This window comes from Dasypus novemcinctus, chromosome 1 (genome assembly GCF_030445035.2).
Source record: "Dasypus novemcinctus isolate mDasNov1 chromosome 1, mDasNov1.1.hap2, whole genome shotgun sequence".
In the NCBI taxonomy this organism is placed as follows: Eukaryota; Metazoa; Chordata; class Mammalia; order Cingulata; family Dasypodidae; genus Dasypus; species Dasypus novemcinctus.
The window spans coordinates 133,726,064-133,752,751 of NC_080673.1; the positions used below are offsets into that span (position 1 = coordinate 133,726,064).

Sequence of the window (26,688 nt, forward strand, 5' to 3'; positions counted from 1 at the left end):
AAAGAATTAAGTGCATATTAAATTGTTGGAAGGACAGGAGTAATAGCTTCTAGGTTTAGGTTTCAGGAATATTTCCCAGAACAATACATCAGATTGGCCCATGGGATGGTTACTACTGCTGCTGAAGTCAGGAAGGGGGAGAATAAGTGGGCTTCCATTGAAATCATTGACTCTGTAAACTTGCCACCAAAAATGTTATCCAAAGATAAAGATAAATCACCATTACTGCTATTATACCTCCTCTCAGCATCCACACCCAGAATTGGCTCAAAACCCTACTATAGAATTCTAGTCTCCACAATATATCCAATACTACATTTGCTACTTTTGAATTCCAAATCTCATGTAACTGCACCTAATTGGTATAACCAAATTCTGAGATAGAATTTTGGCAGTAAGGAAATTTGGGGAATGCAGTTCCAGCTTTTGCAGGAGTACACACAACAAGGAGGTTGGAATTGATGTTGACTGGCAAATAACCATATTCACTATTCCCATTTTCACAACTCATAAAGTACATCAATGCAACAAGAGCATGGAGCTTCTATTATCAAAGTCTCTTTATTATCAATGAAGGCAAGTGCACAAAAAAGACATATTTATATTCAGCCCTGCCTTCCAGGAGTCACATACTGAGATTGAATGAACTATTAGTAGGGTGACCACTTAATCTCTTTTTTTTTCAAAGTAGAACAAATCTGAGAGTGAAAGAAGACATTATTCGTATTTATGTTGGGATACCAGGCATGGCATAGAACTATCCCAGAAAAATCAACCCATAGCCTTCTAAATAGTTAAGCTTTCTCATGATCTTACTTCAAACTCCCTTAAATACTACATCTCTCAACACAAATCTTCACTTCTTGTTCCATTCTGGTTGAAGTTCTGTTCCCTCAACAAGTCAGTTGTACTTATTTAGGGAACAGAACTTACTGAGTGAAAGACTTTTCAGGCTTCTGAACATGTTGCGACATTGTCTGGGATGACCTTCCCTTATTTCTCCACTTGACTAATGTCTGTGAGTCTTTTAAAATCCAGCACAGATGTGACTTCTGTTGAAACATTTTCAGATTCTTTGCAAAGTAAGTTGGTTCTTCCCTTAGTTACAAACTTGCAGTTAAGTGTCTGTTTTCATATCCTTTTCTCCTTCTAGACTCTGAACTCCCTAATGACAGGAATTGGGCTTATTCACCCTTTATTGCTAGAAGGTAGATCAGGCTCTGTGCTATAAAGATACTCAAGAAATGTTTGGAAAGATGGATAGATTGTAGGAAGGAGAGGAGGAAAGAAAAGAGAACAAAGGGAGTTAATAGAGCAAGGAATGGAAGGAGAGGGGGAGGAAAGAATGGCATAAAAGAAGGAGTGGAGGGAAAGCAGGCGCAGGAGGAAAGGAAGTTATAAGTCTTATATAGTAATTCGAACATTTCCGTGTAGGATGATTCTTCTTGTTTTTCCATGGCATTAGAACTTTTATTTATGCATCTATTAGAGATCCTTACTGAATGAGTTGAAATGTGAAATCACATACTCACTTAGAAATAGACTTTCTACTGTAGTCTGAGTTGCCTTTCTGATATTTGAAGCAAATATCAGTATTTACTAATTTTTAGGATAGATGCCAATTGAGGATAGACTGCCTCCATATTCACCTGTCACATATGTCATTCCTTAAATTAAAATTGAACTAAAAAGTTTTTTGGTTTCTTGCACTAAAAAATGAAAAAACAATCTTTAAAATATACAAAGATGAATTGAGATAGAATAGGCCCCAGTGTATCTCTTATATTGAGATATAATAGGTATATCATAGTGTACCATGATTCAGCATTGTTTAACATTCCTTAACTTACCTCAGATGTTTCCTTTCTTGAATGAGTGGTTTCATTATGTTTGTTGCTGCTCTCGTTGATTTTATGGAATGACCCATAAGAAACCTTGACTTATGAATTTATTTCTTGCCTCTACCTCTGTAATGTGATTTCTTGAACTTTATCCTGATTTTCTATCATCCAAATATGATTTTTAAAAAACTTGCTTGTATCTCTAAAAAGCTAATTGCAAAATATTTCAAACACCATATTCTTTGGACTATCAATTGATACCCATATTTGCTAGGGTTTTAATTTTTTGAACTCTCTTCATGTTTGTGCTAAATAATAGCTACTTTTTGTTGTTGTTTTTGGCTACCCTTGGAAGGTGTTTCTTTCTGTAAACACATTTATAGTATCTTTTGACTCAGCCAGCTTTTAATGAACAAAGAAGTTAAAATTCTTTTTTGAAGATGGTGAATATAATTTTTTTAGAGATTTACTAAATGCTGCTCAACACTATACTGCTTTCCCTTCCATACGAAACCACTTGTTGCAAGGACACAGTTAAAGGGATTTAATATGTCTCATAAAAGTCAGATTTTTTTATTAAAAGGGGCATCATCAGGGTTTTTATGCTGAACATTTCACCTGCTACCTAACTCCCACAAGTACATGTAAATGTGTGTAGAAAGTCCTTTAAGGAAAGCTGAATGGCTATGTAAAGTTCAAAGTCATATTACAAAGTAACATGCATGTAAATTCAAACTTCTAAGCTATCATAAATTCTTAGCAAAACCAAATTAAGGGAACTTTTGCTTCTGACCAAGATGGACTGATTGCAGCTGGATTTACCATCCTGTTTTAAACAACCAGCAATGGGCAAAATTTATGAAACAACAGTTCGTGAGACACTGGAAAGTCAATAAAAGTAGTGATCCCTAAAAGAAAAGAAACAAATGTGATGAGTCCCAGGCTTTCCCTGCGTTATGGTCTTGAGGATTTCCAGTCTGAGTCTTAGGAATGGGGAACTTTGGCTGAATCCAGCAGACTCCTGTTGAGAAGCCAAGTGCTAGGAGTCCGGGGAGATAAAGGCTAGAATTCTCAGGACCAAATATGGGTGAGGAAACAGCTACACAGAGATAGAACTCCAAAGAGCTAGAGGTTCCCTCTCCTCCAGTATTCAGCTGAGTACTGATCAGAGCATACATGTGAGTAAACTATGTAATTCTGGAGAAAGAATCACCTGAAATGATTAGACGTAGCAGTGCCCGGTGCTTGCCAGGAGCTGGGAATAGTGCCTGTTTCCACCAGTCAGACTGGAAAATCTCATGAATCACACCACATTCAGTAGCGTATACAGAGGGGTCTTGCCTCAGTAGTGGTGAGAAATCAGCTCTAGCACAGCTCTGATCATGCCAATTAAATTTTAAAAGCCAGACCCAAAAGGAACGAACTGTTTTCAAGTAACTTAACTACATCTCAGAACAAAGTTCAAATATATTTATAGGAATAAAAATATATCCATCACTCAACAAAAGTAAAACTCACAATGTCTGGCATCTAATAAAAAATTATCAAGCATGTAAAGAAAAAAATTCAAGCTGTAATGATGAGAAAAATAAATCAGTCAAATTTGACACAGAACTGACAAAAATGTTAGAAGTAACCCCGGACCTCCTTGACCCGTGTGGAGCTGGCCCATGCGCAGTGCTGATGCACGCAAGGAGTGCCGTGCCACGCAGGGTTGTCCCCTGCATAGGGGAGCCCCGTGCTCAAGGAGTGCACCGGTAAGGAGAGCCGCCCAGCGTGAAAGAAAGTGCAGCCTGCCCAGGAATGGCACCGCCCACACTTCCCCTGCCGCTGACTTCAACAGAAGCAGACAAAGAAACAAGACGCAGCAAATAGACACAGAGAACAGACAATCGGGGGAGGTGGGGGATTAAAAATAAATAAATAAATCTTTAAAAAAAAATTTTAGAAGTAGCAGACAGAAACATTAAAATGGTTAGTAAATCATTTGTTCAAAAAGTTAGAGACATGGACAATATAAAAAGATTTCAAATTTTTGTTTCCATGTAATCTCTGCTATCTGAGAGAATGTGTTATAGGCATGAATTCATATAGGTAAAAATAAATACAACAATGTTTCTGTCTTCTGGCATATTTTATTCCTTGGAGTAAGAACAGTTTTATTTAGATAAATCACTGTCTTTACTGGAAACTTACTTTATAAATGTTTCAACTTTTTTTCTTTTTTAATGCAAAAGATGCATTGGTAAGTTTAAATTGAATAATATTGTTTATAGTTGAGGAATTATACTATTGCTTTATAGTATTTGGTAGTAAATATTGTTCTGTCATAAATTTGTCTTAAATTTGCAATAATTACTCATGTGTTATAATTATAAAAATTAATCCTCCATCTAAGTATGAGTCCAAATTTTATGATCAGTATTATGTAATTAAGCAGAAGCACTTTAGGTTAAAATAAATGTAGAATGACAACTACTTCAAAAGTTGATATTATTTTAAAAAGTTTAATTTTCTAATAATATCTATTTGTAAATTCTATGTACTTGGAACTTTGTTTTAGTAAGATTTTCTTGCAGGTAGCATACATATTTTAGTAAAATTTTATTGTTTCAAAAAAGACAAAGTTAATTTTTAATCAGTTAATATAAAATTCTGATCAGTGCTATAGATATGTGATTACTTAAATAATCTAAATGTCACCTTTATTCAGGGTGACTATAAAATCTGGGACATAGATAACAGAGAAAAGATTGGAGAGATCTTTGACAATATTATATATATTTGCCTATGTTCCCAGACTTTGTGGACATTCTTTCCTGTTTTTCAAATGATGAATGAGAAGATTATCTCTTATTCTTATAAATTAAATGTCTACATTGTCCTGAAGTTTTTTTTATTGCAATGTAGTTTCTCTTAAAGTGTAGCACATTTTCCCATGTAAAAATATGTTTTAACTGTGGATTGTACTCTTGTCCAAGAATGTGACATCAGATAAATTATAAATATTATCAATAATATATGGTCCAAAAAGCTATAATTATTACCACCTTTAATAATTTAAAATGGTAAAATTATGCTCAGTTATTAATTATGGAAATTTAGCATAGCATAGCTATTTATCTAGCATAGCACATTTATTTTGCAGATAAGGAAACTAAGGCCTAAATACATTAAAAATAATGTAGCTGGATCAGAGCAGAACTGGAACTAGAGCTCAGGTATCCTTGTTTTATTTTTTCTAATGCTGTGTAACAGTAATGATTGACTATTTTAGCAGCTTAAAACAATGTCTATTTATTAGTTCACAGTTCTATAGGTCAGAAATCCGAGTGGATTAGATTGGGTTCCATGGTTAGGGTACCACAAGACTAAAATCAAGGTGTCAGCTAGATTAGAAGGTCTGGAAGAGAATCCACTTTCAGCTTATTCAGGTTATTAGCAAAATTCCAACTTTATGACAGGAGGATTGAGATCCCCATTTCCTTACTAGCTGTTGACCAAGATAACCATCAGCAATTAGAGGTGTCTCTTTCCTCCATCTTCAAAGCCTGCAATACCAGGTTGAGTCCTTGTGGCTTAAATCTCTCTGATTTTTTTTTCCTTCTGCTACTAGCCAGAGAAAGCTTTCTGCTTTTAAGGGCTCATTTGATTGGATCAGGGGATAATGTCCCTATCTTAATAGCAACTGTGTCACATAACAGAATGTAATCATAGAAATGATATCTCTTCATATTCAGATGCTGGCAATTGAGGTACAGCATTTTGGGGGGCCCAGTTTAAAAAGTCTGTCTCCCACACTCCTGAACCTATTCTGATTTTTTTTTGTATTAAAACATACATACAACCTCATTCAGAAAGATTTATATAAATATGAATATTCATATTTTAATGTGTATTAGTCAGCCAAAGGGGTGCTGATGCAAAATACCAGAAATCTGTTGGCTTTTATATAGGATGTTTATTTGGGGTAGAAGCTTACAGTTACCAGGCCATAAAGTGTAAGTTACTTCCCTCACCTAAGTCTGTTGTCACGTGTTGGAGCAAGATGGCTGCAAGAGTTCAGCCTCCCTCTTCCTCTGAAGACAACATGGTCCCATCTTCTTCTAGTATCAGCTGTAGGCTGAAATAAGTCTCGTCCCTCTCCCGGGGCTCATTTCATTCTCAACTCAGCTGCTCAGTGCTCTGATCTCTGCAGCTGCAAACTATCAGGTGAATAACCTGTCTCTCTTCCCAGGGTAGGGCCTTTGCCATGTCTAATGAGCCTTCTCTGTTTCCTCACATATCTGCTTCTCTGTGTTCTCCTCCTGTGTGTTTACTTCCCAGGACTCCAGCTCAAAACACCATCTGAGCCTGGCTTTGTTCCTTTGTTTCTGTGCCTTGTCATTTTCTCTGTGAGTCCCTGTCCACCAAGGGGGCAGGGGCACAACATCCTACTGATGTAGCCCAGTCAAAAGCCTTAATCATAATTTAATCAAGTAAAAGTGAAACCTCCCACAGACCAGTTTACAAACATAATCCAGTATCTAGTTTGGGAATTCATAAATAATACCAAACTGCTATAATATGGATTTAAAAGTTTACAAATATTTCGTATAACTATGGCTTTGGTATTCACCTTTCTTTCTCCATCCCTGTCATCAGATCTCTGTCCATTCTCCTCCTCCTTTGACTACTATATCTAAAATTGTGCTGACTTCCTGCCCTCATCATGCATTAATATTCTTCTTTACCCTGCTTTAGCTTATTCTCACTTCCCTCATCCTATTTTATTATTCTTACCTTGCTTCATAGTTCCTGTCACTCTCCTCAACTGAAATATAAGTTCTAGGAGGGCAAGCGCTATGCCTACCTTGTCCACTGCTGTACTTCCAGTGCTTAGAACAAAGTCCGGCTCAGTGCCCCTATTCTACAAATATTCATGTGAAAAAATAAATAGTAAATGTTAATATAATAGGATATAATTTTGGCCTAAATTTTTATTAATCATTCTGCATGTCTTTGGATAAAAAATTAATTTGCTCAAAGTTTTGGGGAACATTCAAGGAGACGCAAAGTAGAATAAAGTAGAATATTAAATGCAACTTAGTGTGATAGAAATAACATGAATTTGAAGTTGGTAGGTGTGAAAGGTAATCCTATCTCCCCTCTATGCAGTTACGATTCCTTAGAAAGCCTCAAATTCTAGCAGTCTTAGGTTACTAGAATATGATCTAGTACATTGGGTGCAGTGACCTCCTCCTTCACTCTTCTATTACCGCCTTGATTTAGTGTCTGTGTAGAGCTCAGCTACAGTAGCAGTAAAGGTGAGAGAATATAAGTTATGAAAGAGTAGGGGAAATTTTAATTAAAATGATATTAAATGTATAGTGTAGTAAAATATGAAAATTAGACTGTGCTGTTTTACAAAATTAACTTTATGATTTTACTTGAATAAAAGCAATAGGAAAAGTAAACTGGGAAATGTATTACTATTAAACTTCATTTAAAAAGGAATAGAGAGAATAAAATAATGGATTTTGGAGATAAGATAAAATATATTGTCCCTTTCAAAGGACTGTATAGCCTGAGAATAATTTATTAAAGAATAAGAGTGAGAAGGAAAAAAGATAAATTATGATGGTGGCAATGAAGCCAGGGAAGTGTTGGATTCTTCTTGGTTCTTGGCTATGTTGCATAAAAAATTTAAGACTACACCAGTTTAGTTAGGCCAGTAAAAAGAATTTATTGGGAAATGGGGAAAGAACAGAGCTAGCTGAGAAATGGGAGAGAAGGACAGAAATACACACTGAGACTTGATACAGGTTCCTTTAGTCAGAGAGAAGAATTTGGCTTATGAGGTTACTTTAATTAAACTATTAATTACTCCTCCCTCTTGCTAATGCTAAGGGGAGGGACCCCAGCTGTTATTGGTTACCTCACCAATGGTGGGGGCCACTGGTGAAGACTTTTGTGTGGGATTATCTGGGACCAATGGGCAAGCCTGTTTGGTATTACCCGGAGCCTCCCCTTGGCCATGGAAAGAGTCCCAACCAAGACTTCAAGGTCAAGGTCTCTGTGGGATGTCATTGCCATGTTGTCTGTCAGCCATGTTGTGGTTCATCTTGTCCTTGTTTCCCTGTACTAATCTGCCTCAGCAAGAAGGGTGAAGATGATTTTATTAATCAGAGTTCTTTTAGTTCCAAGCATCAGAAGACCACATCAAACTGTTTTAAGCAAAGGAAAAAAGAAATAAAGAAACAAAAGGAGTTAGTGGGTAGTTTATTGATTCATGAAAATGAAAAGACCAAGATATTAGAAATGGCTGAATTCTGAGGCTCAAAATCTTCATTAGAGCATAATTTCTTTTCTCTCTTAGTAAGCCCCACTTTCTTCTTCTTGCAGTAAAGAAGAAAAACTATCCTCATGGTATTCCTAAGTCGCTGTAATGTTGAGTCTGCCAGTTTCAAGCTTATTAAAAAGAACTCTTTCTTACTAGCTGTACATTAATACAAAAAAACAAAAACACCACTATATTATAGTTTTATTGGTATTATCTGCATCATTTGCCCATCTCTTAACCAATTACTGGAATCAGGGAAATGGAATATACTACTTGTTCATAACTGGGTCAGTGCTCACTCTTATGGCTGAATATAGGAGGGGTAAAGTGAGGAGATGAGTAGGGAGGTGTAAATCTGTGTAATGACATGAACTGCCTGGAGAAGGATAGTCCCCTACACGACAGCTGCCAGAATTAACAAAAAAAAATTTAGAATACCTAATAAACTTGAATTTCATATAAACAATGGATAAGTTTTAATGTATATCCCATGCACATTTAGGACATTCTCATACTAAAATAAATTTTGTTATTTGCTGAAATTCAGCTTTAACAGGTAATACTGTATTTTATATGACAACCCAACCCACACACAAACATTTTAGTGCTTTATTGAATAAATGGTGGCATGGAGCCAAGCAAGCAACAGTGATGAGAGTCCAGTCCTTTCAAAGACATGAGGCCCAAAGAATGCAGAAGTAAGCAGTAGGCAAACAGATAACAACAGGAGAAAATAAGCATAAAATGCATTCACGCGGGCTAAGCTAGAACTACAAAGGCTAGTGAAGACCCTTACTAGGGGAAGAGGGAAGAGGAGAATCTGAAAAGAAGGATTCAATAAGGTGGATTGCCTGTACAATATCTATTTTCTCCTCTTTTGTTTCAAGCCCACCCCCTTATCTTTTTTATAGAACCTCAGAATTACTCATAAACCCACAGTTCTCCTAAACATGTACTTCGGAGGAGGATGTCCCCAGCTGCAGGGTTTGATTTCAGATTGGTCTAAGAAAAGCATGGAATTCCATTCTTCTCATCTGTGGATGATTTTTACATGGATATGTAATTCATTTTTGGCCAGTTAACTTTTTCTTAAAATCCACCAGAGGTCTTCTAGGAAAGGTTTCTTTCTCTTACTAAGAGATACATGAGAAAGATACCATTTGATGTACCTGGTGATGATGCTTGAATTTGTACAGTCATTTTGAAATTATAAGGGGCTTTAATTTGAAGACAAAACTTGTGTTTTTGGAAAAATGGGAAGAACTGGGTCCTGGATTATCTACTGATAAAACAGACAACCCAGGAACTACCCAGAACCACCCTACCTCTGGACTTCTTGTAATGTGAACTAATAGATTTCCTTGTTGTCAGCGGCACAGGAATTCGTGTTTCTTTTTGTTGCGTCATCTTGTGTCAGCAGCGCCATTCCTGGGCAGGCTGCACTTTCTTTCGCACGGGGCAGCTCTCCTTACGGGGCGCACTCCTTGCATGTGGGGCTCCCCTATGCGGGGGGCACCCCTGCGTGGCAAGGCACTCCTTGCGCACATCAGCACTGCGCATGGGCCAGCTCCACACGGGTCAAGGAGGCCGGGGGTTTGAACTGCAGACCTCCCATGTGGTAGACGGACGCCCTAACCACTGGGCCAAGTCTGCCGCCCCTTGTTAGGTAAGATACTTTGAGTAAAGTTTTCTTTTACTTGCAACTAAACACATTCTAACTGACATATAGGAAATTCTTACTGAAAGTCATAGTTTCTATAGGTTGGACATACAGGATTTTTTCCCCCTAATATCACAAACTCAAAGCCTAAAAATGTTATATATTTCTTTCACTTAAAAAATAACATGTTTCAGTTTTTTAAAATGCCATATATTATCCCTTAAAGAATCAGTGAAAACAAAAGCAAACACATGTATTTTAGAATTAGAACTTTGGGGTAAAAGAAATCATGGAAACTAATATTCATTTAATGGTGATGTCTTAAAATAAGCGACAGCTACTAGGTGAAATTTCAAAATTGACATCATAAATAGGCCTTAATATAGTTCTTTGAACTATCATTATGGAATGTCCAAGTTACTGAAGGATTAGGCTGCTTTTCATAGAAATATTTTATATCATAGTAGAATAGTGCCCTAATATCCGTGGAAATGCTGGAAGTGTATCCTTTTAAGAAGTGATAATTTTTTAAAAAGAATGTCAGTGGAAAAATCACTATTGGATGATACAAACAGGTTGAAACAATTATTTAAGTTAACTACACTCTGCATCTGAAGTTAACAGATGACATTTGCTCGATTTTACACCTATTTTTAGCTTTGATTTTAGAATTTCCACCTATTATTAGAAAATCCAGCTTGCAGTATTCCTGTTACTTCATTTTTATAACAGTATTTTATAACAGTACTGTGTTCATAAAGAATACAAATTTCTATATCTAGACTCATTCTGTGTTTATTGTATCTACAAAAGAGTCTAATTATCCCTTATTTTTTTAAGTAGATGCACTACAAAGAAAGCTGCTGGGGACACATTATTAAAGTGAATATTACTTTATCATCTACTTATTAATCTTAAAATTAATAGATATCCCCACAGAGAGTGGAATTACAGAAGGAACATAATCAACAAAAGAAAATATCAGTGTTACGTTTGTTAGTGTTAGAGATTCAGTAACATATAAAAGAAAACCTAAAACAACATTGACCTGAACATGATAGTTTTATCCCTCATGTAACAGACTCTGGAGCTAGGCAGTCACTGGGTGGTGTGACAGCTCCACAGTTAACAGGGAGCCAGGCTTCTTCTTAGTGGCTCTCCTACCATACTCAGCACATGCGTCTGTTCCACAGTCACTTCATAGAGCTCCTGCCCATGGCCACGTTCAAGGCCGCGTGAAGGAATACTGAATGGAGGGCCAAAGGACCATTCTACTGGGATGAAATCAGCATTCTTTAAGGAGCCTGCCTGTAAAGCCTCCTTTTAAGTCCCCCATATAAGCCAAGGAGATGCAAGCAATACTTCTGCTTTTTTTCTCATTGGCTAATCCTTAGGTATGAGGTCATACCTAGTTTGAAGGGAAGCTGGGAATGACTTTTAGCTGGGATTATCACCACTCCAAATACAGTTGATGTTCTGATTCTTAGGAGTGGGTAAATGGATATTGGGTAAGTAATTCTACCCCAGTCTCTATCACAGTATGCTGATGATTGCATTCAAACCCCAAATGCATGTATATCAGATTCAGAACTTGATAGCACTTTCCCAATTTTATCTTTCTTTCCTGCCCTTTTTCAGACCATAGGACTTTATTCTGGGGTGGGGAGTCATTTTACCAATCCTATACTTAGTTTTCCTGTAAATATGATTTGGTATATAAACATGTTAGACTCCATCCTGAAAATGTTTTGAGTCCAGGCATTTTCATAACTAGCAAAACAAGTTATATCCTACTTTATCTGTTTAGTAAATTCAAAATTCTGATTTATCGTTAAAAATTCTACATTTATACTAAAAATATCTGTATTTATTGTGGCTTGATTGGTTACATATGTGCTCCAAAATATTTCATTCCACTAAAATAAGCTTTATGTCAAATTATCTTTTTAAAGCAAATTCATATATAGCAAAGCAATTGGGAACTTAGGGAGTACCCAAAAGGATAAAGTTAAAACATTTCCAAAATATTAATTAATTCTTATCAGTAACTCCAGATAAGGAGTTTCAAAGGTAAGTTTGAAACACTTAGGATTTTCAAAAAAGTACTCAGCATTGCTTTTCAAGATATCATGAGAATAGTAACAATGTTGTACTTCTTGCAGGGTTTGTGTGTATGTGTGTTTAGAGTGATTTCATGAGAAAACAATGTTTAGGAGGCTCTTCCCAGCCTGCTGTTTTTCTGTTTGTTTGTTTTTCCTGCTAATTCTGTTATCTCATAAATTCCTCTTCCCTGCCCAACTCAGCTGTAGCCTCTGCCAATCACCTAACCAACTATGAAGCATGATGCCAACAAGGTGGCTTCAGGGACCCACAATTTTCAACACTCAGAACAAAGTCACTTTGTATTTCACTGCTTGAACTAACCTGCTGCCTTCTATGTGATTTCTCTCAGTCTTTCTAAGCAGGAAAGATACAGAAAAAGGAGTGTTTGGGCATGATTAACATCACATTCACCTTTAATCACCTTTGATTGTTGCTATTTATCTTATGGTGAGTGAGATGGGGATCATAGTATAATTAGACACAGAGGCCTCTGAGATTTTGTCAAGGAGGACATGTTTTATAAAGGTGTGAACTATTATTACAAAAGGTACGTTCTAGTACCCTAATTAACTCTGCTGTAACCTAGTAATGCTGAAAGTGGTTCAGCCTATATAAATGTTTGTTGCTGCATGGTACAAATTCAGCTCCCTTTTGACTATCATTCCAATACAACCCTGTGTGTTCCAAAGTAAGCTCTTAGAGGACTGCAGGGCAGTTCTTTACCTTCTCAGGGCCTATATGTGGGTACTCAATATATATGTGTAGGGGAAGATCAGTGTACTCTGTAAGCTAGCTCTTTCTAAATTTGTATGAGGTTATCAAGCTAATAACAAGTTTATCTCATTGGGTTTAGTCCTAATTTTACCTGAAAGTAAAATTGCAGATTCTTCTCTCCCAGTATCGTTTTTATACTGTGTAGCAGATTTTATTACTCTCATTCTTTCTAAGATTATCAGCGTTCATATCAGTGCAACTATGATTTGTGATTCACAAAAAATATATATATAGGGAGAGTTTTTAAAAATGAAGGCTTCTCTTAATGGGAAAATCGTCATCATCATTATCATCATCATTTTAGTAGCAGTGTTACAGATTGTCATGTTCCCCACAGATATGTTCACATCCTAATCCCTAGTCCTGTGCATGTAGGATCTTGGAAGGTGTTATTAGTTAAAGTGAAATCAAACTGGATTTAGGTGGGTCTTAATCCAATATGACTGGAGGCCTTATAGGCAGAGGGAATTTGAACACAGTAATAAGAGACAAACTTGAGACAGATGTCCATGTGACAGAGGAAGAAACTGAGTTATGGATTCCTAGCAACCTACCACCAGAATAGTATGGACTTCAGAATACCTTGATTTTGGACTTCTACTTCAAAACTGTGAGGCAGTAAATTCATGTTGTTTAGGCCTTCTAATCTGCTGTATTTTTTGCAACAACCTGGTGAAAGAACACAAGCAGTATATACTGTTTGCAGAGTACTTATATCTAGCCACTTTGCTTTTTTTTTAAACCATTATTAACTCATATACTCACAGCCACTCTGCAAAAACAGGTATTATTACCCATTTTACAAATGAGGAAACTTAAACTTGTTAGGCATCTCAAGTAAAATCACACTTCTAGGATGTGACATTGATAGATTTTGGGGCCAGGTATGTCTGCTTCCAAAGCCTTTGCTACTAATGACCTGTTGAGAAAAAATTTCATTATGAATGAAGGTATTTTACAGTCTTAGAACTGTCTATAATTAATAGTGTTATGCATAAGTGAAATGTGCCAAAATCTTCCCACTATTTTTCTTTGAGATGTTTGCTATTCAACCCTTTAGGAATCATGTCAAGAAAATTGTACAGCACAGGGAAAAATAGAAACAGAGGTATTCATGATTTAATAAAGGAATGATTGAAAAAAAAAAAAAAAAGGTTTTCTTCCTTCTTCCCAAGTTCAGATTTAAAAAAGAGATCCTCTCCTCTCACCAGAAAATCACCTATTTAAGGAAAGATGCAAAGATCAGGCCAGAGGTGTGATTGAGCAAATGGACTGTCTTTCTAAACTGAGTGCTTAACCTTCTTCATTCATGCGTCAGAATTAATGATATGATGACATTCCTACTATGTTTCCACTGGACCTTGTCTCTAACAGTTCTGCCAAAGAGAGCCATTTTTAGAACTGAGAGCTCATGTATGAGTTTCCTATTTGTACACTAGCTATCACAACATTTCATATTCTCAAGTGTGTGAGAAGACTTGAGGTTAAATAGTAAAGTTGTTTGCAGGTGTAGTCTCTTGCCTTCAGTGAAGGTTTACAGCTCTTGAAAACAACTTTTGAGGAAAGCTTTCTGTTTGATGTGGATGATGGTGAGAGTTATGTATGTATCGGGGAACCAGTGTGATTCCCTGGTAAGGAAAAAATTCCCGGCTAATGAGCTAGCAGTTGGGTTTGGGTTCATCTGAATTACAGTATAGCTTTCAAGCCTGAGTAGTCATATTCAGAACTTTGCCCATACTCATAAGGGAGGGTGTTAGTGTTTCTATATAATTTTTAAAGGTGGAAAGGGTGTGAGTGGGATATGTACTTTCACTACTTCTAATCCCATGGGACTAGGGCTTGATCATCAATCTTCCTAGTCAGGAGACACCTTCCCCCCTACTCAACTTTACTAAAACCATAAAGGTGGAGAGGAAAATGTCTATTCATAAATGCCAGACACAGTTTTAAATGGTTTAGAGGCCCCAGTACAGCATTAAATAAAGTTACATATAAAGCTTGAGTCAGAATTAGTACTGTCAAACTTGTTTGTGGTGGTTTTAGACATCAAGGCACTTTATAAAATGGAATCCTTTCCAGATTTTATTTATTTGAAATGGAAATTCAATTTTTATACTGGCAGTTTTGAATAATCTCTTTTACTTTAGGATTAAGTGATAGATTTTATTTTTTAATTCACCTAAGTGTTTTCTTCACCAAAAATAGAGTAATATGAAGGCAAATTATGTAGGAAAGCTGTCTCTATCTATATATATAAAGGTATGTCCAATTTGGAAAGTAAAAAATTTAAATTCCTTAAACAGCATAAAATCAAAAATTTTTTTTCAGATATAAATAATTTTTCTGACTAACTTCTTAATTTGGTATCACACAGATTCAGATATATAGCAATTGAAATGAACTGTAATCCAGGTGGTGTTTAGTACAAATGTGGAAATCTATAGTGTTAAGTATCTGGTATATCCACTTCTTCCCTAGCAACCCTCACTAGCAAACCATTCTCAGAAGAAATAAAGTGAGACATGGTGACAGATAATTATCTCACTAGATGTTGTTCTGCTGCCATCCTATATTTTTATTTTAAAATTAAATTAAGACTACCAAAAAGAGAACTATTTCTGTTTATGCAATGCAATTTCTACACTTCATGATTGTAGTGACCGCTGCAAATATGTTAACACATGATTTTTATTTATAAGCTTCATATATTTAGTAACTCCTTAGCCAGCACAGGCTTTTTACTCACTCTTCCTCTGTTCTGCACTGGGAGCACAGCAGAGGAAAACTAAACCACCCTTGCCCTTATGGAATAAGTCCAGCTTGGCGGCGCTGTTCTCTCTACGATGATATTCTTTTCTCCTCAGTATTGCTGGTTCTATGTGGAATTTATACGACGTCTGTCCCATCATACATTTAGGGAATAAACTGAAAATTAGCAGCTCAGTGATTATACATAATAATGATAGGTACCCTAGAGATGCTTTTGTGAAAGAAGTTACTAGAAAAGAAAGCCCATTTGGGGAAACTGAAATGCCTAGGTTCCTTTTGTTTTTCAGTAGAGCCGGATCTGGAAGGACTTGATGATCTAGGCACTGTTTACAGCAACATTGAACAGCAGCTGAATGAAACCACAAGGCGCCGCAGACATGCAGGAGAAAACGATTATAACATCGAGGTGCTGCTGGGAGTGGACGATTCTGTGGTCCGTTTCCATGGCAAAGAGCACGTGCAAAACTACCTCCTCACCTTGATGAACATTGTGAGTAGTGACTCCTTTTTGAGACGTTTGTATCTCTGAATTCAGTTCTCCTGTTTTGCTCAGTGTCTTTTGGAAACTATATGACACCTTCTATTGCTGTGCCCTGCATCAAAAACTACATTAAAGGTATAAAACCTGCATTTCATTTGAATATTGACATACATATTTAAAATAGTAGAAAGCAAAAATAAAAGATTTCTCAACTAGTTTTCCATGGTCATCAAGGGCAAATCATAAATTTCAAAGTCTTTAATGGAATGAACTATATATAACAGGAATTATTATGATTTTCTTTTTTTTTTTTCCTGGGAATAAACAAAACTCTCAACACTTCATCTTCCTGTCTTGATGGGAACCAGGAAGGATGAAACAGGTCTTTCCAGCACCATTCTGTATCCCACGATAATGAAGAAAGGTTTATGTGTGATAACTGTGTGTGGTTTCTTATATTAGAGATTTTCAGCAAGTGTGCTATGGTTCACGATTATAAGACTGAAAGCAATATATTTACAAAGAAAATTTAACTGTTATCACACTACTGCACAGCAGTCACTGAAGGACTCTTTGAATTTATCCATTTCTCCCCTTTATGAGTCTTAATCAGATTCAGAAGAAATTTAGTAAACATACTCAAAATGGTGTTCTTTTTTTCCTTTGAAATTGCTCCTCAGAAAGAAATGGAAAAGAATAATGAGCAAACCAACCCTCTACTTAATAAAAAATAATAATTTAGATAGTGGTATATTCTATTTGATAAATTTTATATCATACCATTAAAAATACATGTGAAAAAAAAGATTAAAAAAAATACTTGTGATATTTGTCTAGCATCTTTATTGCCTAAGACTATTCTCCACCCCCCTTGATTTTTAGCTTTTGATTTTTCAGTTCATTTTTTGGGCATCTATGTCATTTACCTTCTTTCTTTTCTTTAGATTCAAAAATTATACCGAGGGGAAACTATTAATTTCATGAACCACAATTTTATTTAGTAATTATGTTAATTAAAATTTAACCTGTCAATTTAAATATATTTCTATGCACTGTGGCATCAACATATAAAATTATAGATATATTATGTCTTTGTGAAATGGAAAATGGAAATTCAATCACATTTTTATTTGTTCACTGGCACTAATTCCTTTCAGGAAGACTAAACATCACACAGAAAACATATTAATAGTCTTAAAAATATATGTGTAAAGAGGATCATCATTTATGAATTATGTGAATATTTTCTACTACTTGCCTGTTTTCTTTTTCTATGACTTGTTAGTTGTGTAACTTTGCACATATTAGTCTCTCTGTGCCTGCCTCAGTTTCCCTATTGGTCTAATAAGAAAAATAATAGGTTCTACCTCTTATTAATTGAGAGGATTAAATGAGTACATATTATGTGCTCCATGCGTATACATGTATACACATGCATAAATATAAAACATTTAGTTTTCTATTAAACTTTTGTTCCCTAAATTACCCAAAATTTAAAAATTTTTGTGGAGACACTCCTTTCATTCATTATAGCTCTTGGCTACTTTCTCCTGCCACTCAGAGGGCAATCAATAGGTATAGACTTTTTAGGCCCCTAACTGATGCTTGGACCTACACAAGGCTCTTAGAGTAATAGAAAAGAGATCCGATATGGTCCTTTCTCTCACAGAGTTAAAATTTAGGTAATATAAATATATAGGGAAATATTTTTTTAAAGCCAAGCAATGAAAGTCATATTATCATAATATTAAGGATTACATTGTTAAATATTATAAGACAGCAAATAAGGCCAAATGTTAAAAGTTTGTGGATCTGGGTATCAGGATGGAGGTGTATTAGAATCGTCTGCATGGGTTCTATATTACTTTTGTAACTATCCTTCAAGTTGGAAAGTATTTCAAAATGAAAAGTTTAAAAAATGCTATATTATAAATGCTATAGGTCTTTAGAGAAGGGACAAATCACAATAATCACCCAAGTCTTGAAGTAAAGAGTATTAAATTGGGACTTAGGAGGCCAAGGCTTTAGTTCTAGATCTATTACTGGTTGGTTCTGTGTCCACAGACAAATTTAGTCTCTTCCTGGAACTTAGTTTCCATATTTATAAAACTGAAAGTCTTGACAAGATGTTCATTAATTCTGTAATTCATCAGGAATCTGGAGATTGAACTGGGCCTTTAGGAATTGTTTTTCTGTTGTTGTTTCTTTGATTTGTTTATTTTTCCTTTTTGAAGGGCACATGAAAATGTAAAGATCTCTAAGTATGATCTATTAATAAGAAAGTAGAAATGGTTATAGCATTCACCAGACAGTAAGTCTGGAGGATGCTGAAGAAGAAACAAAGCTCCGCATTTTTAGGTTTTTAGAACTTTCAAAACTACTTTTATGTTTAAGTCCATTAAAAAGGTTAGTTAGGGGAGCGGATGTAGCTCAGCGGTTGAGTGCCTGCTTCCCATGTATGAGGTCCTGGGTTCAATCCCAGCTAACTCCTTAAAAAAAAAAAAGCTAGATATTAGTCTGGGATGTGGTCTAAAATACCAGAAATTGTTCTGAAGTTATTAGTACATCAGTAAATAGGGCTTTAGGAGAGAAAATAAAATTTAAAACTTAGTAAGTCTGTAAGTGATTCATGCAGGGAAGGGTCTGGGGAAGCAACAGTAACAGCATTCCCCCTCCCTTTCCAAGTTGATAAACAATGGAAAGACAGACAAGACAGATGGAGAATAAAAGAGCTTTATATTGATGAGAGCTGAACTGCACATGACTTAAATGTATAGCCACAAAGGTTTTCTTATTCTCCATCAGTGGTTCTCACTGAGGGCAATTTTCCCTGCCCATAACCCCTGCCCCCACCCTTGACATTTGGTAATGTGTGGAGAAATATGTGGTTTCATAACATTGAGGGTGGTGCTCCTGGCACTAGATGAAGAGGCCAGGGTGCTGTAAAACATCCTACAGCAACAAGCAGGACAGGCCTACAGAACAAAGAATTATGAATTATCTAACTAAAATTGTCAATAGTGCTGGAGTTCAGAAACCTTGTTCTAAATTAAACATCTTACCCCACTCCTATTCCTCTCCACAGTATGATTTCAGGTTTCTCCTATTGGACCAGGCAAATAGCTGTAAGTATGGCAGACAGAAGACCAAATCCTTTATTCTCTCACCCCTTTGCATTGCCCTATTGTAAACTAGAAGTTACGAAACGTTGAGCTGACCGGGGTGTTTGCTACCTTCTCTCAAATTCATCAGTCTGATAAGCGTAAAATGCAGGAGGAGAAGCCAGCAATGATATTCTAATGAAATTGTCTCATGGAATTTTGAGGCCAGGAAAATTAAAGTTTTTCTCTAGCATGTATGAATAATTATCATTTCCTACACTAGCCTGCTTTATGATTTCCCATGGTTATCTGAAGTCATGCCGTACCAAACTTGATTCAAAGCAGACACAGAAGCTGTACAAGTCAGATGACTTCAGACAGAAACTTTGGAAGAAAACTAACAACAAAAAGATCCTCATCTCTTTGCATTAACTTGGGGAGAAAGGTGTCACTAGGGTAGAGAAAAGAGAATGCTTTCTTTAATATCATTTGGCACCTTTGCCTCAGGTGATTAGGCAGAATTAGGTTCTTTTCCTGGCTGTCAATTTAGTTTCCTTTTTGGTCTAAGTGATTTGCTTCCTGGCCTTATTTTATTTTAAAATGAGCTCATTTTTAAAGGGAGGCTTATATTTCTTTTATCATACTTTCTTATCTTGAAGAGAGTTCTTAAATTATTAAATGTTAAACATGTTTAATGAATAAATAGATAAATGAACAATTGACTATAACTAATATTGTGCTAGATTTTTTAATCTAGAACAATCTTGGGAGGCAGAAATTTTGGGCTCAAAACCAGGGGAAACAGATGACAAGTGAAGGCTTTAAATCAGCTTAATGGTATAATGAAAGCAGTGTTTAAGAGGTAAATAATATTTATCAGGTGTTTTTCAACTACCTTTCAAGATAGGAATTATTATTGCCATTTTTTTTTTTTGGCAGAAACAACCTTTTACAATTGAGGTCGATTTTTAAAAAAGTATTTAGTTTGTTAAACAGGTTCAAATAATGATAGTATGGTGATGGTAATAATTAAAAGAAGACAGAGTTATTAGGAGAGAAAACTGCCAGGTTTAGGAAATTCAAGTTATGTTTCATTTTAACTCATTACCCATGGTATAAATGTAATCAAGACAAACACTTAAACACATTGTATTTTGTTTCAAAAGGAATGTTAAATAATTTTGGTTTATCTGCTATTTTAAATTAGCTATGCTAATCAGCCCCCATTTTGACCCAAATAGCAAATCTATTGAATCTATTTTAAGACCATATCGCCTAATGGTATTCATGATAGTGCATATGAATGTGGAGTTCTATAGATGACATGCCATAGGAATCTGGATGTTTGACACAGGAAAAGCAGCTCACTAAGTTAGCACTTTCCTCTAGGGGATTCCAGGGACAAGTGTGTAGTTAAACAAGCCCCCTTAGATCAGGAGTTCTTAACCTTTTTTGTTCCACAGTCCCCTTTTGCCAGTCGGGTGAAAACCACGGACCGCTTACTAAGTCCACACTGTTCTGTGTATTATGTAATAAATATATCACACCCACACCAATACGTTCCCACAAAAATAACGTTTTTTTGAATATAAATTCAAGCTCATTGACCCCTTGTTAATAATCCTTGTGTTAGATGATTTTGACATGCCATCTACCTATTGTCCCGCTCCTTTGTGAAGGAGAAAATAGTTAATGCCTTCCACCTCCCTTTAAACACAAATAAACAAAAAAACTTTTTTATTATATAGGTCTTGAACTTTCTGTAAGCCTCACCTAGAAAGAAGTGAGAAATTAAGGTAAAAAGATATAAATATATTCTAGAAATTCTAAAACAGCATGACTAGTGCCCATTCTTAGTTAGAGATTCTTAACAAGCTTTTCATGTTTCAAAAAGAGATAAGTGATATGTGTTTAAGCCTTTGGCAGGATCCTATGTCACATCTTGCTATACTAAGAAATGTTTAGTTTTACTATTTTCTAACATGGCTAACTTACTAGGAGAGAAGTTCTCAGCTATGGGGCATATTTCATTTTATAAGTATTGATCCATTGCCCAGTATGTTCCTGGGCTATTTTAGTCATAGGAGATACCAGTGAGCACAATGAGAAAATTCTCTGTTCACTTAAAGCTTGGTAGAGGACACAGGCAAAGGTTGACTGAAGAAATACATATATTATTTTAGGTAGTAATGAGTGCTAAGAAGAAAAATAAATCAGAGTAAAAGGATGGAGTCAAGAGGGGAGCTATTTTGTATAGGTATTAGGAAAGGCATCTCTGAGACATCATTTGGGTAGAGATACAGAAATTCAATGAGGGAAAGAGCCAGGCAAAGTACTGGGTAAGAGTGGCTGGTAGAACATAAATTACAAAGGTACTAAGGTGAAAAAGAGCTACTGAATCAGGGATGGGTAGGATACAGGTCTAAGCGTTACTGGTTTTGTTTTTTCTGTTTGTTTTTTTTTTTACATTTTTGTTATTTTCTTTTTTAAAAATACATGAATCACACAAAATGTTACATTAAAAAATAGAAGAGGTTCCCTTATACCCCATTCCCCACACCCCCACTCCTCCCACATCAACAACTTCTTTCATTAGTGTGTTACATTCATGGCATTTGATGAATACATTTTGGAGCGCTGTCTACACAGCATGGATTATAATAGTTTATGTAGTAGTTTACACTCTCTCCCAGTCTAGTCAGTGGGTTATGGCAGGATATATAGTGTCCTGTGTCTATCCCTGCAGTATCATTGAGGACAACTCCAAGTCCCAAAAATGCCCCCATATCACACCTCTTTTTCCCTCTCCCTGCCTTTAGCAACTCCCGTGGCCACTGTCTCCACATCAATGATATAATTTCTTCCATTGCTAGAGTCACAATAATTGTATAGTAGAATACCAGTAAGTCCTTTCTACTAAGAGTTATCGTTTTTTAAGTGGATGAGTGACTCTAATGTGCACCTCTAGTTAAAAATCACTAGCAGGATAATAAAGGAGAGCAACTTAAATGAGAGAATGGGAATAAACATCTGAAAGTGAAGAAATAGAGTGGGAATTTCTTAGACTGAAAAATGTAAGTAATAGGATTATCCTGGAATTTTCCCCCAAAGTTTCTCTTTGAATCTTGATATTCAAACACTGTTGCCATAAATATGTTATGTGAGCCACCATGAAGCTCAATTTACTGAAATTTGATATATGAGCATTCTAGGCCCCTCACAACTTTTTCTTGACACACTTTTTTTTTCCCCCCCAAGACTTTTAACTTGTTAATTATTACCTCCTGGACTTAAACCATTATACTCTTTCTTTTCTTCAGTAATATGTCTTTACTGCTGCAGGGGAAAATATAGACCTTGCTGAAAGGCAAACAAATGAAAACGTATAGAGACACCAGATCATATTCTTTTACCATTCTATCATAATTGAATATGGAAAAGAATGATTCCTGGCAATATACTGAATTTAAAAGGGGAAATATCCTAAAGAGATTTAGGACATCCTTAACTTTTAATGATTAAAGACAAAGTGGAAGGTCACTTAGGGATCAAGAAGAAAAGGACATAAAATTCAAAGAATAACTTCATCACTTGAAATTTTTTACTTTTAGGAACAAAATCTTACAGTGCAAGTGGGATTCATGCAGTTCCTTCTCAGGGAGCCATTTTAGTGAGTTTTATTACAACAGATACAATAAGCTATAAGAAAAATAGCTATAAAGAGTTGAGATAGCCTGAGGAGATATTAATTCTTATCTGGAAGGAGCTAGGAAAACCTGGCCAAGGAATTGGCAAGTAATAGGACTTTGTAGGATGAACAGAGTTTTCTAGTCAGAGCCAAAAAGGAAAGCATACCAGATAAATAAAGTAACAGATACGTGAAAGCACACAGTGTGTAAGGAGAACAATGAGTAATTCCATGTGACTGAAGTAGAGTTTTCATGATAATAATGATATACAGAACTTCCTGGGAGACTACAATATGTAAGCACTTTCATGGTTTAATTCATTTCATCCTCACCTGCAATCCAGTGAGGAGACTGAAGTTCTGAGAGGGTACATCACTTGACTTAGCTCACAAGCAAGTGAGATACCATAAATAAACTCATGCACTCTGACTTCTCTTAAATGCTGTTTTGCATGGCCTTCTGATTGAGGGATCGAGGAAGGGGGAAATGAGATGATTTCCTGGTAGGCTGGGATCAGATTATAGAAGACCTTAAAGGTTAGGAGAATATTTATTATTCTAAGAATGACTAAAATGAAACACAACTTCTTTCTAGTGTAGCAATTCATAAATTAGATCTTATATTGATTTGCATGTTATTAATAAGTTAATATCAGGATTTGGTATCCATGTATATTGGGACTACTAGGAAGAAAAGTATTAGACTAATATTATTCAGTGAAAATAAATCTATTTATTAAATATTTATTGAACACATCAGTGCAATGATCCCTGCCCTCAAAATGCCTATAATTTAAGGAAACATCAGGAATCATAGGCTTTTACTTTTGGAAGGACCTTAAGAATCATTTTAATGTAATCTTCTTTATTGATGAGTAGATGACAGGGCACAGTTTCTGTACTATTTTGGTTTGAGTGGCTTTGTTGGAAATAAGAGATATCAGCTCAGAAAAGCTTATCTTTTTAAAATTTCTGTAATGATCAAAACCAAGGCAATGGGGGTTTGATGTGGTGGCAATTACAATTACAATCTATCTTCACGTTTGTTTTTTTTTTTTTTTTAATTTTTTAAATTTAAATTTTTTTTTTGAGATTTATTTTATTTACTTCTACCCACCCCACTGCACTGTTCCCCCTGTTGTCTGCTCTCTGTTTCCATTGGCTGTGTATTCTTCTGTGTCTGCTTATATTCTCATTAGGCGGCTCCAGGAACCCATCCTGGGACCTTCCAGAGTGGGAGAGGGGCGGTTACTCTCTTGTGCCACCTCAGCTCTCCTGTTCTGCTACATCTTATTTTCTCTCCTCTGTGTCTCTAGTTGCATCATCTTGCTGCACCAGCTCTAGACGTTGGGCAGCACTCTTGGGCGGGGCGACTTTCCTGCATTGGGCAGCATTCCCATGTAGGGTGGCTCTCGCATGGGGCTGCATTCCCACGTGGGCTGGCACTCTGCATGGGCCAGCTTGCCTCATGGGCCAGCTTGCCCTTACCAGTAGACCATGGGCATCGAACCCTGGACCTTCTATATGGTAGGCAAGAGCCCAGTTGGTTGAGCAACATCTGTTTCCCTTCATGTTTTTGTTCTTTGGTCTCTTCAGCATAACCTTTTTCCCTTTGTTCCTTCTGCCCCCTGCCTCCCTATTTCTATCCTTTCTAGTGAAATTTCATTTATTAAGATCCAGATCAACTATCAGCTCCTATGATCCCTTCACAAATATTCCTTCTGTTCAAAGTTTGCAAATTAAAAGGGATTCTTTAATAAATTGCTCATCCCTTGAGTGCAATTACTGCATTTATTAAGCTTCATATTTATAATATTCAAAATAATGTCTGCTACATAGTAGACACTCAGTAAAATTTGAATTGTCAGTCTTTTAGCAAAAGTCTGTTTTAATGATATATACCAGGTACACAGAAGTACACACAAAAGACATGTTTCTTGAGCCTCATAGAGATTACAGACTGGTAAGGAAATCAAATAAATATATCATAGATTATAATAAGAGTGATGTTGGGAACCAAAAATTTGCTGAGAAAGAGAATAATAGAACAAGTAGGGATATATCCATATATATAGATATGATGATCAAGAAAGCATTCTCTACGAAGTGATGATTAAATTGAAACTTTAAGTAAAATGAAGTCAGCCACTGAACAATTGGTTTTAGGAACTAAAAAGGTTTTAGGAACCTTTAGGCTTGGTTTTAGGAACTAAAAAGGCCTTTGTGACTGGAGTCTAGCTTGCAAGGAGCTTCTTTGAGCACGCAGAGCTTAAAGAAGGAGCCGCATACTTGGAACACTATAAGAGGACCTTGAATTATATTTCAAGTGCAATGGAAGGCCAGTGAACGCCTATATCCTGATAATAGCTGCCTTGTAAATGATAAATTGAAGAGGCCTAGAAACTATGAATACAGACCATTGGATATCAGTTGTAGATGTCTAGGTCAGAGATAATGGTTGATGAAACAATTCTCATTTCAGTAATGATAGAGAATGTATAGTAAAATCAATAGAACTTGGTGACAGATTGGTTGGGGTTCTAAAGGAAAGGGAAAAATCCAAAATCATCTCCACTTCCTTGCTTTAGTACTTGGCTAGATGATTGTACCATTGTGGTAGTCTATGAAAAAAAAGATTCCTTAGATCAAGGTTAGTAATGAAACCTGTGGAAGTGTTTGAAATTCTCTAATTTCGTGCTCTAGATTCAGAAGAAAGATTTAATATTAAGGTTGAAGGTTTCTGCTACTACAAACTAATACTTTTTAGCTCTCACTCTGTGCCTGTTTCTTTGCTAATTCTTTACATGAATTCTTTAATACTTGAAACCCTAAAAATATGGTCATTAATAGTCACAGTTTATAAATAGGGAAAATGAGATTCAGAGAAGTTAAGTCCTTTCCAAGGATCACCAGTTAATGGATTTGTAGGAGCATGACTTTGTCCCCAATAGATCACTGTCTTTAGCTCCCACTAATCTTCCTCTCTGAGCTCTACTGCCTACTATTTAAAAACTGTGAAATTTTATATATCCCTTGCTGAATAAAATGCTGATGTCTTTCTTCTACCTGTTTCTTTACTTTGTTATACCATTAAAGTAATTGAAATGAGAATTTAATTACTTGCCTGATTGAATCAAACCAGTTAGCAATCCTGTTTGAGATTCTAGTGGGGCAATAAGGCAAATTTTGTGGTTAAGATGGCAGTTTGTTTCTTTCACAGTGCTAGATGTTCCCTGTCATCACTCTGTTGCCTGTGGCAGGTGTCCTCGTTATACTAAGATCGATGGATATCAGTGAAGCTGTCTTCTGTGTTTATTGTGCTTATCAAAACTCTCAGTGCCCTGCAGAGAATTGAGTCTATTTCTTAATCTCAGGATTTACTAAGTAAAAAGAAAATAATTCATTTAAAAGGATACTTCCTAGTCTTACAGAAAACTTGGACTTCCAGGTAATCATTAATAATTAAGAGAGAATTCATTAATTATTTTATTCATCCAAATTGGCTTCTTACAGTGGACCGTAAACTAATAACAGGGCAGATGTGTTATCTGGACATGGCAGGCTTCCACCTAATTTTTTTTTTTTTAAAGATTTATTTATTTATTTATTTCTCTCCCTCCCCCCCGCCCCAGTTGTCTGCTCTCTGTGTCCATTTGCTGCGTGTTCTTTTGTGTCCACCTCTATTATTGTCAGCGGCAAGGGAATCTGTATCTCTTTTTGTTGTGTCATCTTGCTACATCAGCTCTCCGTGTGTGTGGCACCAATTCTTGGGCAGGCTGCACTTTCTTTGGCGCTGGGCGGCTCTCCTTATGGGGCGCACTCCTTGCGCGTGGGGCTGCCCTACGCGGGGGACACCCCTGCATGGTACAGCACTCCTTGAGCACATCAGCACTGTGCATGGGCCAGCTCCATATGGGTCAAGGAGGCCCGGGGTTTGAACCACGGACCT

General features: G+C 36.1%; 1 protein-coding gene across 5 annotated transcripts in view; it reads left to right on the forward strand.

The window, feature by feature from the left end:
• The window catches only part of ADAMTS3 (ADAM metallopeptidase with thrombospondin type 1 motif 3), a 316,618-nt gene that overhangs the window by 215,602 nt on the left and 74,328 nt on the right, over window positions 1–26,688 (forward strand). For 3 of the 5 annotated variants that reach the window (XR_009185863.2, XM_058297220.2, XM_071216097.1), the window contains one exon: window positions 15,757–15,959. Coding sequence is in view for 4 of the 5 variants with exons in the window: in XM_058297220.2 (XP_058153203.1) it covers window positions 15,757–15,959 (203 nt within the window). In the remaining variant the exon portion in view is untranslated. The remainder of the gene's footprint in view (window positions 1–15,756; window positions 15,960–26,688) is intronic. The other 2 variants (XM_058297235.1, XM_071216099.1) reach the window with 1 other exon arrangement.